General features: G+C 39.5%; 1 protein-coding gene across 5 annotated transcripts in view; it reads right to left on the bottom strand.

Annotated features, from left to right (window-relative positions):
• Window positions 1-17,523, bottom strand: part of npepps (aminopeptidase puromycin sensitive) — a 208,030-nt gene that overhangs the window by 172,534 nt on the left and 17,973 nt on the right. For 4 of the 5 annotated variants that reach the window (XM_062448799.1, XM_062448803.1, XM_062448801.1 and 1 more), the window contains exons 4-8: window positions 10,326-10,447; window positions 9,805-9,912; window positions 6,103-6,303; window positions 1,176-1,272; window positions 1,049-1,082 (exon numbers count right to left, since the gene is read on the bottom strand). In XM_062448799.1, the coding sequence (XP_062304783.1) occupies window positions 1,049-1,082; window positions 1,176-1,272; window positions 6,103-6,303; window positions 9,805-9,912; window positions 10,326-10,447 (562 nt within the window). The remainder of the gene's footprint in view (window positions 1-1,048; window positions 1,083-1,175; window positions 1,273-6,102; window positions 6,304-9,804; window positions 9,913-10,325; window positions 10,448-17,523) is intronic. The other variant, XM_062448804.1, reaches the window with a different exon arrangement.

Genomic DNA, 17,523 nt, shown 5'->3' with positions numbered 1-17,523 from the left:
AAATAGCTAGCTTCGCCAAAGTTGCCTACCTTGCCTTTAAATTCTCTTGGAGATAAAGGAATCAAGTGCACATCAAGAAAAAAAAATACTTTACTTCGATATCTTTACCTAGCTATATGGATAATGTCAATGCCATTTTTATAGAGGAGTAGAGAAAAAAAAACGTAATTATTAAGCATCATTGGCAGGTTTTCCTTTATATATGTATAAGCTTGTTCCTCTCCATCTCATCTACAATATTCCCTGCCGTGCTAAAAAGTTGCTCGCTATCTACACTTGTGCACGGTGCACAGAGGTACACTCGTGCAGCTTGTGCGAGATCAGGAAAGCGGCTTTTATTGTCCTGCCAAAAAACAAGTGGCTGTCCGCCCCGGCGATTGGTTTTTGGTGCTGTCCACTTTGTGGGATCTCCTTGGCACACACGTTGGTTGCATATAGCCACTTTTTTGTATTTTTCCAACACCTGATAGGACTCCCAGGCCGCTGATGGGGAAGCCATTTTAGCTGATTGTAGAAAAAATTTCTTGCGAGTTTTGCATTATCTGTTCGGCTCTTCAGATTGATTCATGGACACTATAAGGCCAATCTATTTTCAATCAATCGGAGTACCCTTAGATAGCGATATATTTTTTGTGACTGTCAGCGCATTTGATTTATTGATTGCTATCAAGACGTGAAGTTAATTCAGCAAGTATGACAGAGTGCATCTCAAAAACAAAAATTACAGCTCACCACTTTCTTTTTTACATTCTGTTGCTATGTATTCTGTCTGTGTCATTTTATGTGTTTGATTGCTTGATGCTTTTTTACATTTAGGGTTTGTCCATGTTGTTTTTTCATTGTACTGTATTACTATTGTAAAGCGTCCTTGAGCTCAGGAGGCGCTATAAAAATTAAACATAATAATAATAATATGTTATCTAGATTGACTTAAGGGGTGCGTATCATCATACAAAATAAGGCATTTCATTAATAACTGAATTAACAATTAATAACCGTTTGGCTATATATATATATATATATATATATATATATCATTTTTTTTTACCTGTAGGTAACAAGGCCCCAGTTTTCCATGGCACCTAGATAGGAGCAGCATCAAGCATGTTAGATATTCATTTTAAGCACTCCATTACAAAGCTGGGAATTATTGACAACACTTTGAATATACTCACCAGCAGCAAAATCAGCAATGGCTATGAGGTCAATTTTAGGTAATGGATAAGGTACACTGAAGTAGTCTTTGTAGAAGGGTAAAGTCTTTGTTGCAACCTATAAAACAAATATGCAGGAGAGTGTAGGTAGAGGGTTAGATTGTGTTTCCACTTTTTTTTTTTTTCCTTCATGCAAACACTAACAGGCAATTGCACCCATGTTTCTGCTATATTCATTCACTCTGCTACAAAATCATTGCCACCGCTGCGTCTGAATTTTATGTAACGTCATGAAGTCGCAACTACGACAGCAAAGCTGTCCACTCCACAGAACTCATACGGAATAGTCGTCCGCTCTCTCTCCACTTGGACAATGAGCAACTGGAACAGTGACAGGATGTCAAACACTCGCAAAGTCATGACAACTGAAACGACAGTGTGAGTACAGAAAATCACTTCTCTCTGGCTCAGCCAGAAAGTGACGAACAGGGCAGAGGATAGCATTATGTAATATATTATTTATTGATGTTCAAGGACAATTAATTGGCCGTGAACATCTCGTGAAATAATGTTCCAGCTAGCACTACGGTACCAGTTACTTCAGCTAGCACTGCTGTACTAGTAGCTACTGTAGCAAACTCCTACTGAATATAGCCCAGTGTTTCCTCTATGTTGATTTTTTTGAATTTCTGCCGCCACGGTATCAGAAATAGGGCTCTACAAAATTTTAGGTCTATCAGCAGTGATTGTTAGAGTGCATGTCGGAGAATAGCACAGCACGCGCTTCACACCGCAGTTGAGATTGCGTGTGTGCGTCCTTGAGAACTGTAAGGGCCGATATATGCTTCTGCGTTTTTCGAAAAACGAACACATGGGAACGCCCTCGTCTCCGAGGAACGCCCTCTCCGTCAGCCCTCGGAGAGCCCCGGAGAGCTCGACGTGCACCTCCTGAATTTTCTAACTATCCATCGTAATTTTGGAGAGCGACGGAGAGCTACGACGACCCCCTTGGCTGTGATTGGTCAGTATTAAGAACCGCTTGCGTCAGGGGCGGGGGCGGGGTTGCCGTGATAAACAGGACGAACAGAATCCTTTGACCGCCATTGCTGTAAGTTTTCACAATTCATATTTCAGCTAAACAGTACATGTAGATCAGCATCTGAATTCAAATGTGACGAGAAATGGGCAGTGTAGTTGCTGAAAATGTGCGTATTTTATTGATAATTTGTAAATTTGCTCCGACTTCTCGATAACCTAGGTAAATAAACACTCCACAACGACTTACAAAAAAACGTTGTGCCACCAACTCTTCTGGCGGTGAATTGTTTTCAGCACCCACAGCCTACGGAGAACCATAAACTAAGTCTATCCGTCCGTATCCGTGCGCCCGCCCATCCGTAAACGGAGACGCAGAAGCATATTTCGGCCTTAAGTCGTATAACTTATGTTGTCAAGTTCATTTAAGCCTGTTATTGTATTAGTCTATAGTTCTTGCTAATTTAAATTAAGTTAACTGGTGATTTTCGTTGTTTGTATTCTTCCCCGGGCTAGCTAAGTTGCACAAGTCTGTTGATTCGATAGCGATTCCTGCATTTGCTCACGTTTGTATTTTAAGTGCATTATTATGCTGAAGTAGTTTTAATTAATAAATAGTGAGTTTATTGTTATCATTTGCTACAGAATGCTTAGCCTATCAAGATCAAAAAGCAGACAGTGTACATGCTTTCGAGTAGGCTACCTTAATCGATAGGCTACTGACCATTTACAATACGTTGTTACGTAAATTATTAATTAACAGCATTTATGTCATTTAGAACATACTTTATGAGTGGAAGGTCTCTTTAAGTAGCCTAACCTTATTGCCGTTTTGGGTAAATAGGACGAAAATATGTGCAATATTACATTAGCTATTAGACTATTACATTATTACATTAACCTGCTCCGAAATATAGGGTTAGGGTTCGAACTTCGTTCGTAGGGTTCGAAATAGGTATGTGCGAACTTTAAAAAGAATTTACGAGCACAGTGTGCGAGTGACGGGTTTTTGTCAATACACGGATCAACAGCGCGATGAAGTGAAGCATACCATTGATTTCACATGGAAAGCAAGTCACGGAGTCGCGATTGCACGATGTGAACATAGCATAATGACGCGCGAGCGACGATTCGCAACCAATGGGCCAGAGCCATATAAAAAGAGTTACAACACTCTTTGATCTCGCCGACACGTTATCACTTGGTTCAAGTAGCTCGCAAAAAAAACACTGCTGGCAACCTGTTTGAATGGTTTTCAACGGGACAGAAATTAGCAGAATCTCGATTTACTGACATTTTCGGTATATTAACACATAATATCAATTGGTTACTGGTGTGTTGTATTATGTATATGTCTGATACTTAATTAACATTTATGTATTACATTAACTTATAACACTAGGCAGCAATTGTGAAGCCGAGCTATGGCAGAGCTAGAAATGGCTATGGCTACCATACTGTAGCTCACACCAGCTCAATTTAAGACAAGGAGTTTGGTAAATCGAACAGAATATACAAGGCAACCAATTGCATTCAATAAAACATTTTATTATGCAATATGTCCAGTGAGAGGGTCAAGTTTGTTTTTAGTGAGTGTACCTGAAATTCCTGCCGAGCGTCGACAGCTAGCTGGACGATTGGGGACCCTTCAATCTGCAATTCATTGTTGCTAGCTCTAATCAGATGTGCATTTAGAATCTAACAAGTTATATCTTACAATAAACTTTAAGTAAAGCTGGCTATATAGGCTACAATTTGGGTGACCAGACGTCCTCTTTTCGAGACCTAAAAAATGCGTCCGGCAGGGATTCCAAAATTGTCCGGGATTTTGCCTTGTCGGATATTTGTGTTTCTCTGGGTCTTTCACAAACTATTACGCCATTCATGTTCAGTGTGATGAAGCAAGTTAGCTGGTAAATTGATCAAATTACTGCATTATTTTCAAAATAGCTAACTTGATTCGTAACACTGAACATGAATGGGGTTGAACGTTGCAAAATGCAATGTTTGGGACTATGTCGCAAATGACATGCTTTACTTCTGCCTTCTACGATTACAATGGAAGTCTATGGAAGTGTCCCAACTCTCTTTTTATATGGCTCTGGGTCTACCTAGTTTGACTACCAAGCTGTGTCATGCTTACATAGTCTATAATGTCCCAGTATTTTAAGAAAATATTAACTATAACTATATACATGTTTCTTAAACTATTTGTTCTAGTTCTATCAGAGTGAAAGTTGCTAGTTGTCTAGCATTAACTGTTAAGTCAGTGGCGTTGTCAGACATAAAACTGTACTGGGGCACAGGCCCCTATTCATATCCCTTCTTCCAAGCGTGTTGCGCACAATGCACTATTAGGCTATAGAAACTCCCCTCGCTTAACCCACTATATAACAGTTCAGGGACGCAAGTTTGATATCAGCTTTGGCAGGGACATCTATAGTTAATGCAAGCTTTGTGTTTTCGGTTAAACTGCTTTGATTTTGCATGCGTTGATTGGGATATTGCGTTTATTTTTTTCAGGATTATCAACCTTAATTAATGCACTGACTAATAAAGTAAATTGTTAAAACTCAAACTTTAGATTTTACTGGGACACAGAAGATTTATACTGGGCACGTGCCCCTGTAAAAAGGGTCTAACGACGCCCCTGTGTTAAGTTATGTTTAATAAACGAATACAAAAAAAAAAAAAACACTGTGCTCACGAATTTCTTTGTTTGCTCCAAAAAACTTTCATTTAGGAGCACATGAGACACTGTCTCTCCACCTTCAAGAAAAGGCTCAAGACGCACTTGTTCCGGGAGTACAACGGTACTTAGGAATGGTTCGCTTGACCCAATGTTAGTTTCCTCAAGGCTCACAATGACTCTTGCTTAGAGACTTGTTGCTCTTGTGGTTAGTGGTAACTGATTTAAAAATGTTGTACTCGCTGTGATATATTGTTTTTATTATTGTAACTTGTTTAACTACATGCTCTTATGGTTCTTCCCTTTGGCACTTACTTTGGTTGTTCACAATGTGTGCTTCATGTTTTGGCTACTCGCAATGTTTTTGTGGCTATCTTGTTGTTATGATCAGTGACCTATGCACTTTGTAAAGCTCTGTCTTGGAAGTCGCTTTGGATAAAAGCGTCTGCTAAATGAATAAATGTAAATGTAATGTAACATGTACTCCTTGGTGAAAACATTAGCGTAGAGCCCTGTTACGTAACATGGGTAATTACATAATTAATCAAATCATTGGCAACTATATTTACGTAAGCTGTGTATAAAAATATTCTTAATTGCATTTTCAGGTGAGTTTGTTAAAATGTTTCTCCAAGAAGATAATTATACCTTCCTGTCAATGAGGAAGATTGTAAGATTCAGATAAGGAAGGTATCAGTCTAGCTATTCCACCAAGTTTTGAAGGGAGAGAAATGCCTTTTAGTTCTAAAATATGAAACGCTAGTGGTGGCTACTACAATATTTTAATGCTCTTACTGGTTGCTTGATCAACTATTTGATGTGAGGTAGTTAACCTTACTCATTCGCAAATGTAACCTTATTAGACAAGTAGACAGGCCAAAGTAGGAGGCAAGCGGGGCAGGAGAGCAGAGTGGAGCAGAAGTGGCAAGAAAGAGATGAGGAGTGGATGAAGAGAGGAACAAAGATTAAGCACAGGCTATCAGTTGACCATAAACATTTTCAAGTTTGCTGCATGCGCACAACACCCAGATACCCCCCCCCCCCCCCCCACCACCACCAAAACAAATCTGAGGAAACATTTCAAATGCTTATATTAATATCTGTCTATATATTGTGTGCTAGTGGTATGCTTCTGCTTGTCAAATATGACAAAATATCACTTGTCAATCACCAAAAGGATTCAGGTTAATACTTCTTTACAAGTATACACTGGCTAAAACTCACCTCAAGTGCAAATTTTCCTTGTTCTGCTTTGCCCATTGGTGTGTAGACCCGTACAGTTACGCCATCCGCCGATTGGCTTTCTACAAAGTCATATTCACCAATAACAAATGCTACAAGGTACGTGGACATGATGGGAGTGGTGGCAAACTTCACTTCAACAAGGCTGTCATCATCTGGATATGGCTTTCGATCAATGACATTCTGGAACGGGAAACATTTTTCAGATGACCACAATGATATGAGATTACATTCAAACTGTATAAACAGTACACATCAAAAAGTGAGTTCAAGGAAGCATAAAAGAAGCAACCCTAGTAACCAAACCAAGCTGATACACTTTCGGTTGAAATGTGGACGAGGTGGTCAAGAAATTGATGGTAAAATTCAAGAACATTCTCAGATCTCAATAATCAGCAGGAAACTGTCACATTTATGCCAAGTGTTGACTATGGACATCTACAGACTGATGACAAATTAAAGGAAAAATCAACAATGTTTGAACAAATCACCAGGGGTCAACTGCATATAAGGTATGTATGTGTACAGCTTTTTCTACAATTCCCAATGTATGGAAAATCATTTCCCACAGTAATCTCCTCTACACACTTTAGACACAATGGTTACACAATGGTTTGAATCAGTGTGATATGCCAATGCTATGGGCAAACAAAGAGATTACGTGCATGCATTATTAGTCACAATTTACTTGGTCTGCCACTGTTATTTGTTAAAGATCCTGTAAAGAAAATTCCATGATTTGCTTCTCAGTACATTATATATATGTGTGAAATGAGTTCCTGAAAGCATGTGCAAAGCGCGAAAACTTTGTCGCATTGAAATGACGAGTTAGACCGTTGAACAGTTTCTCTTCCGTTTTCAGCTCAGGTTTTGGAGGAGCCAAAACCCGACTGATCTACATCACAGCGACGTCAGATCACAGATAGTTGCATTCTGTTACTCAGCTGGTACGATGCAAAGACAAAGTAATTAATACATAAAACACTCGGAGACTGCAGGTAGGTCTGTTCTGATACCTGTATACCTGAATAAATTCGAGGGGGCGGAGACCCAGCTCCTTCAGACAACACGCCCCCCCAGTCTCAAGCAGAGAAGACTGCTGATTTTCTCACGATTTCAAAGCCTAATTTAACATAATTGTCGGTGGGGTTTTTTCATTTGAATTTGGATGGGTAGTTAACAACATTCTTCTGTGATGTGATTAACTTAAAACTAATTTTCAATTCCACTTTACAGGATCTTTAATGTATCATTGAAATAAGAGATAACAAATTGGAATGGCAAGGCAATATTTTGAAATGTGAAAAAACCTCATTAGGGCCACTAATAAAGCAAGTGTAGTATCTATTCTATAATGCAAAGAATGTTTGTATTTGTCTGCACAAATATATATATAATATATACTTATATACGTATATATTATATATATGTATATATTATATATAGTTTTGACAATATAAACAGAGCATTATATGAAATGATATACATTTTTCATCAAACAATATCTATCATCATATCACCCAGCCTTAGTTCACAGTCATATTTGAATCGCCATGGTTGAGGGGGGGAGGGGGGGGCTAGGTTGTGCGATAGACTAATGCGTTTTGCAGAGAAGGGAGACTGGCGTTGGTCACGGTTTGGAATGGAAGGGAGAAAACAGGACGGCGGATGTCGCTATATTTGTTTTTTTTGATGACGTAGTTAAGGCGGCAGGCGTGTGTTAGCGGCTGCCTTAACTGAAAAGTGCTGCGAGAAACCCTGTGACGTTACCCACGCAGTTGACTGATCACTTATGGACCCTCCGCCCTCACACACATTGGCCAACTCTGGTAGACACGTGGTCCAACATTAAATAAATAAAAATATTCAAAGTAATTTGCCAGTCACAGTCTGTAGCCCTGCCCCACCTTAGTAACTGTTGCTAGCTAGTCAAGCTGCGCTTCTTTAGCTATTGGCTACTACTGTAAACTGCTATAGGTAGCATATTACCGGTAGGTCCAAGTGATTCGTTTTGAAGAGTTATATCTCAATAAAAAAAGCTATATCTTCTAGGTCGAGGCAAAGGGGACAGCAATATGCAGTCGAGGGTTATATTCAGTAGATTCCCATCAACAAGGAAGGGGAAATAATTAAAGCAAAAGCACACAAATCAGCAGCAACTAATACAGTACTACTATAGTATAGGGTCAGGGTAAAATTCAATTTGTAATTGCTTCATGTTCAAGTGTATAATCTACAAAACATAGGCTTGTGAAGTTTCCAGAATACTGAGACCACTTTTATACAATCCAACCTATATCTGGCATTAGCTCTATCTAAAGTGCTAGCTAAAATGTGCTTCTGGAAACGTGTTTGCTGTTAATAGTAATAGCTAGCTACTAGTATGATCATATTAGTAGTCATCATTCTAGTAAATTGTAAAAAAAAAAAAAAAAAAAGATTCTGTCCAGTTTTGCGAATGTTCACATCTAACATTGCGTTAGCTACACAATGACAAAAGATTAGCCAGCTACGTACAGTATAGTAGCCACGATGGAGCAGACAGAAGTATTTGTTGGTCTTTAAGGTACTTCGCTGAGAATGGGGCCTCCCACACTTTTATCCACTGCAAGCATCTATCCGCTTAGGGTTTGGGCTTCAAAATGTTCGGGGTACTTCCTGCCGAATTTGAAGGTTCCGTAGGCCATTTTGCCTGAACGATCAAAAGCTTGAAGGACCTTCATGTATTGACTAGTTCCTAAGGTAGGATTGGTCAAGACTTTTAGGGACAGGGATTTTGAGGAAGGTCAATTACTCAACTAGTCTTACAAAAATGTCTCAATATTGTTTGAGTTGCAGTGTGCACCCCCTTCCACACGCAGTAAAAGTAAAAAAATATATATATATATATATATATATATATGTATATATTAGGGCAGTCAAGCGATTAAAATATTTAATTCAATTGATTCAATTATTTAATCGTTCAAATTTTACCCCAATAAAATATTTCTTTGTGAAATAACATGAAAATGGTGTACTTAACTTCAAATAACTGGAGGATAACAAGAGGAAATTGTGAGGGAGTTTTAATCACTCACACATAGGCTGTAAAATATTGAACATACACATCATTATATATTTAGGAAATGTAATCTCAAATTTAAAATTTTCGAGTTTTGACAATGTTGACATTGTCTGCCGTATATAACCGGAGCGAAAGCTGCTGCTGCTACCGCTGTTGCTGCTAGCGCTGCTGCTGCTAGCTGTGTGCTTTGCTTGCATGTGATATTTTAGGCTGGAAGTACTCCGGTGATAACTAAACTCAGCCTGACAATCACACACAGCCTTGGTTTTGTCAACAGAGCTGTCTGGCAACTTCCCATCTAAAAAAGCCCTTTCTCCATCATTCAGCTACCGTCGGCAGTCGAAGTCATGTGACAACAGGTGATGCCCAGGGTCAAAAAGAAACCTGCGTTAACAGCATTTTCTAAATTGTTATTGAGTTTAAGTGAGATGATGTTAACGCCTTATTATTGCGTTAACGTCGACAGCCCTAATATATATATATACAAAAAGTGTAAAAAACTGGCATCACCCTATTGTAGACAGTACTGCAGCTGTAACATCTGCCCGAGAGGCAGATTGTTGCATCTAGGGAGGGAAAAAAACATGTGACACTCACCATACATGTGTGAAACTCACCATATTTGACAAGGCTACTCGGTCCTTAGGAACTATCAAGATGATGTCAAAGGTTGCTTTAATAGCTGGCTCGTCCCAACAGGGGAAGGCCCTGCGAGCATCTGTGGCCTAAACAAGGGAGAACCGAAGGTGAGGGAACGCAATGGGAAGCAGGAAAGACACACTGGAAACCTACGAAGATGACTTGCACACGTTCAAGCATCTACTTCTAGCTAACATAGGTGAAGGACTCTAAAATGGACTTCCATCCAACACATTTCTCCAGGGAAATAATTAAACAAATTTACAATATAGGGATCTAACACTTGGATGTCAGACATCCCTCTGGATAAATTAATGAATGACTAGTAGTTTATCAACATCCAAAATGTGTATTGGCAAGTAGAGCCTGTATGAAACACTGTCCATTGGTCATCACAATAACAGAGGAAATATGCTGTCAAAGGTTTAAGAAACCTGGTAGGCTTTTAATTGAAAATCATACATTGGGCTAAACGAGTATGACAAAGAGATCTAGTTACCTCAAACTGAGTGACAGCAGCATAGCGTATTTCTCCTGCAGGACTTGCATATTTACTTCGGTAGAATCCTTTCATTTTGTCATTCAACTCTCCGACAAAGTCAATCTTCAACGTACCAGATCCTAGAAATATAAATAAGCATATCATTCAACTACTAGACCTGGAGACTTGTATAAAATATACAAAGAATACGCTCAAACTGAGGGTGAACTGCAAACACGTATCATATTCTCATGTGGGTTAGTGCATGACACGTGCAACAGCAGATACTATTTTAAAAGAAATTCCTGCATTAAAATAATGTATCATGACAGTTTGTATGATTTGGTCATTTATTATCACACTAGCATTTAATTATCACAGCAAACAATTACACTGCACTAAACTGTAAGTGTAAGTGAAAATAACAAAACCAGTCAGTATGATGACTTGAGCGAATATCATTCACGTCTTATTAAAACAGCAGCCACGCGAAAGGGAATGAGGAAACTGTTTCCTCTACTAAAAAACACAATGCGGGTCACGTGAAAAAAGGATCCAAAGACTCGTAGAAAGACCGAGTCGGGAAATGAACGAATCGTTTGTTTCCTCTAGCTACCAGTACAGAGCCTATACAGGTCACGTGAAAAATGATCCGAAGACCGAGTCGGGAAATGAACGAATCATTTCTGTTTACTTGGACGAGCCTATGCAACAGTCCCGTCCCCAGGGACCAGTTCTCCGTATGTCGCTAACTCAGGTAGCTGGATTTGATTGTTGACGATTTGTCAGTATCTTGGATTGTTCGGTTCTTCGAAGCTCATTCTGGACTTGCTGTCATAGCAACAAGTCCTATATCTTAAACCTGCTCGGGAGCAGGCTTATTTTATGTAAACAAGATTTGATTGCTACTTTATAAGCAGAGGTGATACAGGAAGTCTGTCGCAGCCATGTCTTTTCCGTTTGTACGACAACAACCTGTTGCGGAAGGTGCAAGAATAACTAGAGAGGGTACAATTTCTCGGGAAATTGTAGGGTGTGCTCGCTTGCGTCGGTTGCAGGTGGGTCCATCCCCTTAGTTTTTCCCTTTTAGTGATATTTTCAAGCATTTAGCCTACTCATATTGCATAATTCATTAAGAACCCCCTTTGAAACAAGCGAACCCCCTTTGAAACAAGCTACTGTAACAACATTGTCACCGGCAGTATTTCAGATGGAATCGCGATTCAAACAGTACCGTCTGCTAACTGAAAATATGCCCCCAAAAACGTAAATAAGTTTGACATTAATTTAAGGGGAAATGGCTCATTAAAAGGAAGTTTGCTACTAGCAAGCTAGCTGCTGTTGTTAGCCAAACGTCACTGAGGGGATTGTTTGAAAGCGCCGGAAATGAGAATGTTTTTTTGACAAAGTTTAGGCTGTGGCATTGAAGACAGCGACGCACCACACAAGCTTGAGTTTAAATACATTATTTAATGTGACATTACTTACTGTACATGCAAGTCTTGATTTGCTTAAATGTACGTGTGCTAGTACATCACGGCACGATACTCGCTGTGCAACAGCACATCTATGCAGGGCTGCCACGTCTGTGTGACAAAACCAGCCCAATGGCCAATAAAACCAGCCCAAAAACCAGCCCAATATCAGAACTCAAAATATGCTCCTGCCAAACCATATACACTGCTTTTAAAGTCCAACAGCATTGCTATCATTGCCAAATGTATTGTAATATCTACAAAGTAACACCAAATGTTTAGTATGCCAGCATTAAAAGCCGTTTTCAGGAGGTTTTCTCAGGAGACAGAGCATTAGGCACACAGTGCGTGTGTGTATGAGGGCTTGTCCCATGTCAATGTGTGTACGTGCTGATCTGGAGTCAGTTTGGTAGGATTTGGGTATAAATAATTTCATTTAAAATGTGGATTTTTATTTAATGATATTCATGTAATTTGAATGCAAAATAGGTCTACCCGAACCAGCGGACAAAAAATTCAACCCGCGGCAACACTTCAAAAGTAGCCCAATTCCGTGGGAAAACCACGAACCTGACAACATTGCATCATGAGTTCCCTTCGTTGACTAAAGGCATTTTTTGCCACAAAAACGTTGTAAACTCCTAAACCGTGCAACGGAACGTAAATAAAAATACAAGCAACGCAATCGAGACCAAGACGAATCTTTTGTGACAGGCCTTGTCTATGTAGTCCAAATATTGACTGATCCTTAGGGGGGCAAAAATAATAAGAACAAGAAGAACATATATGTGAGAGAACAAAGGTTGTGCTCTTGCCAAAGGCAAGCACACCCAATTAGCAGATTTTTACATGAAACCAAATTAATTGCTCATAGCGTGATAGATAGGTCCTTAAGCACAGCGCGATATGCTACGAGCCTATACCTTTTGAGAGATAGCCTATCGTTTTTTTCGTGAGGGTATCATTTACATCATAAATTTGTTGAAACCACATCATATGACAATAAAGATAATAAACAAAGTATGAAAATACAAAAACATAGGCCTAGCCCACTGTAATAAGCGATAAAACATCTAACGTGGTCACTACTATACATTTAATTTGGTCTGCTACTTTTTGCCAGCCCTCTTTATTGGATTTTGCAGACTTTGAGGTATTCCCTGGCATTCTGATTAAATCTTCAAATTCGGAGTAACCTTCGAGCAAGCTGTTTCTCTGTTGGCTCTTGTGGAAAAAACGGGGCGCTCTTTTTGGCCACGGTGAGCAGTCAGACTTGTGAGCAGCCAATAGCAGCGTTGCTGATCAAGGTTTGTACTATCGATACATACCCCCTTTTAGGCATAACTCAATCCAGCTATACTAATTATAAACAACATGGGTGTTCAAAGAACCGAATTGGCCAGATCATGATTAGCAAGATGATGTCATCTTGGATGTGTCATTTGATCTCGGATGTCATAGACCAATTATCACCCTACGTCACACAACGTCAAGCAGGCTCAACTGCGCATGTCGGTGGCAGAAAACCTCTCCCAGGTATAATACACTTGGAGTGTCGATCAGGTAATTATATATCTCTGAACATGGGATTGCAGGGCTTGACATTAACTTTTTGAGGCACTTTGGACAAGTACATTTACATTTCACTTGTCCATGCGCAAAAGTCACTTGTCCCCCCAGACCTTTAAATAGCCTGACGAGTGAAACGGGCAAAACTAGCCTGGCTAACGGAGGTCGCTTTCTCAGGCAAATGATGAATGAAACAGGCTTGGTTAAAGAAATCCGAGATGCTGGCTATCATCAGCAGGCTCGTATCTACAAAAGGCAGTCCTCCCTGACTTTTTTGGTCTAGAATGGAGTGAAATACAACATTGTGCACACTGCCAGTGAGCGACCCGAGTCTGACTGAGGCCAACATCAAAACAGTGTAACGGGGACGCAGTCTCACTCAGATTGGCAGTTTACACAAACCACAAAAATAATCGGACCAGTTGGCTAAAAGCAGAATTCCCATATCTCTTGAAAGCTGCCCTGCTCGACTTTTTAGATGTAGAATTGACTGTAAAATTATGAACTTTGTGACATGACATGAAGACATGGCTGCCGCCCGACTATGCGGTCTACCGGGTGACATTCTCACAAAATTTTCAAGACTTTAGTGACCCAAATCAAAATTCTGATGTGACAGATCAATGGGTAATCGCTTTCTCTCTTTAAGGCTTTCCTCCTCGACCTTTTTAAATCAAACTATTTGTATAATCTGTGTAATTCTCTATCCGTTATAAAGGCCATCTTTTCCCGGTTTTCTGCCACCATGCTGCGCGCACATCCCAAATGTTTACCAACAAATAATTGGTCTATAAGCGACGTACGGAGAACGGGCCCCAGGTCTCTAAGATCTGAACAATGTCTCCACCCAGATTAGATGAGTTTTAGAGTTACTCTCATTACTGTCCATTTCAGAACAGTCCATTTGTTGACAGCCTTGAACCATTCCTTGGTGTTTTTGAACTGTGTTTAGTGTTCATTTTCCTGGGGGAAGAACCATGACCCTCAATGCATTTCTTTGAAGGCGTCATTTTGTTAATCATAACAAAAAAAGAAAAAAAGAAGCTCCAAATTGATTTTCTGTCCTCTTGGTCCTCCTACTACGTAACCTGCAGCCATTGAGCTGACATTGCTTGTGCCTTAAGATCAGCTTGAATTTGTCAAGGTGCTTTATGAATCATTCTCATAAGTTGTCTTGTTGCCACATGTAGTAAGGTTGATTACAGTGCAATGTACCTTACATTTCCTGATAACATTGTTAGATGGGATTATGGAAAGAGGTCTCTAGAGCAGTGATTCTCAACCTGTGGGCCTGAGGGTAATGCAGGTGGGCAACGCCAAACTGAGGGTAATGCAGGTGGGCCGCCAAAACAATGAAAACTAAAACATGAAAAAATATTTATATATACTGTTGGTAAATGATTATTACATTGACAGTAGCCCAACTGACACTTCACAGGGTTTTTCCCTGCATAAAGAATAAAGAGGTCAACGTTCGAGCTGCCAATAGCTCTCATCAAAACTCTGAACACAATTTTCTAATTAGCGTTGCTATTGTTGGATTTCTGATCCGGAGGCCTTGGACTACAAGGAGTTCATGAGGTTTTATAAAACGAAAAAAATAGGAGGCTTAAATGTTATGCCACTGGTTGTGACCTGTGTAGTGAAAACCAATGGCTTTACCTTTCATTAATTATTGGAACGAATAATTGCTACTTGTAAAAAGTGTTCGCTTGAGCCAGTTGAAGACATGGACCACATGCACGTGTCCACATGATCAGGATGTTACCACCTCCGCCTCATTTTGAGCCAGGATAAAAATATATCAGTTTGCTATTTAACGTTATGTTATACGGAACTATAGGCATAGTTCTAGTTACGCAGGTTACCTTTCTTTACAATGCGTGCTTACTGCGGTGCTGATAGACACTGTCTTATCGCTGAAACAAATTTAGCTGTGAAAGAGAACTTTTTGGCTCCCGTGGTGTAAAAATGCATGATAGGTAGGGCTGCAACTAACGATTATTTTAATGGTCGATTAATCTGTCGATAATTTTTTCGATGAATCGGATACAAAAAACAGCATTTGAAAAAAAAAGCATTAATTCCAACCCTTTATTCCAAAACAGAACTGACAGTGCAAATTCACAGTGCAAAAAATTTTCAGAATGTGCACAAACAGGCACACAATTTTGAAAAAGTTATTAATATTAGCATGGATTTAATGCTATTTTCCAAGATGAGCAATTTATTTGAGTTTTGTTTAAAACTTTAATGAAAATTGAAAGGTTGTGGAAGTAGGCCAGACTTAATTAGAATAATCTGGTGTATATTTAAGATTTTTTGACACAATTTTGAAAAAAGTTAAGATTTGCGAGGATTAAGCTATTTTCAAAGATTTGTGATTTTCTATCATTTTATTTGAAACTTCATTGAAAAAGTAAAGGCTGTGGAAGTATACCAGACATTGTTAAGATACTCTGGTGTCTGTTTGAGGTTTTATATTCCCAAAAATATTATAAAAGCCTACATTTTTCAAAATGGTCTGGGTTGTTTTCACCCGGTCCCTAACGCGATGCTGCAAAGTAGCGTCTTCCGAATATGAGACGAATGTCGAATATGAAACTAACTTCACCTCGGTCAATTAACACACTGTTTCGATGTATTAAGTGTGAAATGCTCCCACACCTTGGATGACTTGGGTCATACTGATTTCTCTGCCTCCGCCATGTGTTTCAGAACGTTACTCAACAACATCTCTCCGATGGCCTTTCCTCTACCTCCGCTCCGCGCTCAACTAAACTTTTTTTTTTTCTATATACTCAAACATCTCCGCGACATATTGAGTGGCTTAATAATCGCGCAACACAACAAATCGATAATGAAATTTGTTGCCAACGCTTTTAATAATCGATTTTAATCGATTTAATCGATTCGTTGTTGTAGCCCTAGTGATAAGCGCAAATTAAGTGAACGGGTTGGGGGGGTCACAACAATATTGAGCTATGCAAGTGGGCTGCAAAGTGGAAAAGGTTGGGAATGGCTGCTCTAAAACTATTTGGGCCAGGATCTTGCCCATGCTTGGCTACAATCTCAGGGAACGAAGTGACACAAATAAAACTGGTTATAGTGGTATAATGGTTATACTGGTTATAGCTCAATCATGTGGAAACATCATTCACTGACTCATGGGATTTTTACAATTGGCTGCACCATATGCTGACTGTTGTCCTTTGTTGGAAACAATTTACTTGATGGCCCTCATTACATTGTGAGGCCACAATGGTTGGAAAGGAAGATGACCTGGGCCCTGTTTCAGAGGTTGAACAAACTTTACAGTTTAAACTTGAACTGTGGGTTGACTAAGGCCTCAGTATATTCCAGTTTTGTACATGTACGTATGCATGTACGTAAAAGCTAGGCATGCACCACTAGGAGGCAGGTCAGCAACAAAAGATTTTGCGCCTGACCTGAAATACATTGACAACTACAGTACCAGTCAAAAGTTTGGGGTTAGGGTTCCCATTTGGGAAAATGTGTCCAAACTTTTGACTGATACTTTACTTCAAATTTAACCATAGCAATAACCATGACCAAAGAGGAGATACTGTTAGTGTCCACTACAGCGTTTTTTTAAAGCTCTGCGCCGCTTGCCTTCCCACAGTACACCACGCTCGGGGGCGCGTTAGACAAGTTAATACAGAGTTGTAGTTCTCTAAGGTCACTGTTGTAGTCATGGCCAAGCGTGCAAACTTGGGTTCATGCAAGGTTGATGCAAGAAATCAACAGCTGGCTAGATGTCTTGTCTACTACCCACAATAGCTCAGCTTTTTGCAGCAGCAGCAGCAGAATTTTAATCAGAGTTAAATGTTAAATGTTTACGCGACGTGAACGCCACTACAGTGTGTTATGCAGTCTCACAATATATATCAAAATACAACTTTTAAACACATGATGCAAGACATCCCATACGCTGGCTAGATATACATTACTTTACTAAATAATGGTTCTGGCTCTTTTTTCAATATTTTACTAGTGAAAGGTTACAGTACATGTTACGCCACCGGTCACTCAAGGTAACCTAATGTGACGATACTGAATTTAAAAGTATGAAAAACACACCAGGGACATCGACAGCATCGGCAACCCTGCACCATGCATTATTATTAAAATGTAATCTTTAAATTCAGTCT

The sequence above is a fragment of the Osmerus eperlanus genome, chromosome 22 (assembly GCF_963692335.1).
Source record: "Osmerus eperlanus chromosome 22, fOsmEpe2.1, whole genome shotgun sequence".
Classification (NCBI taxonomy): Eukaryota; Metazoa; Chordata; class Actinopteri; order Osmeriformes; family Osmeridae; genus Osmerus; species Osmerus eperlanus.
This window is presented reverse-complemented; position numbering and strand designations above follow the sequence as displayed.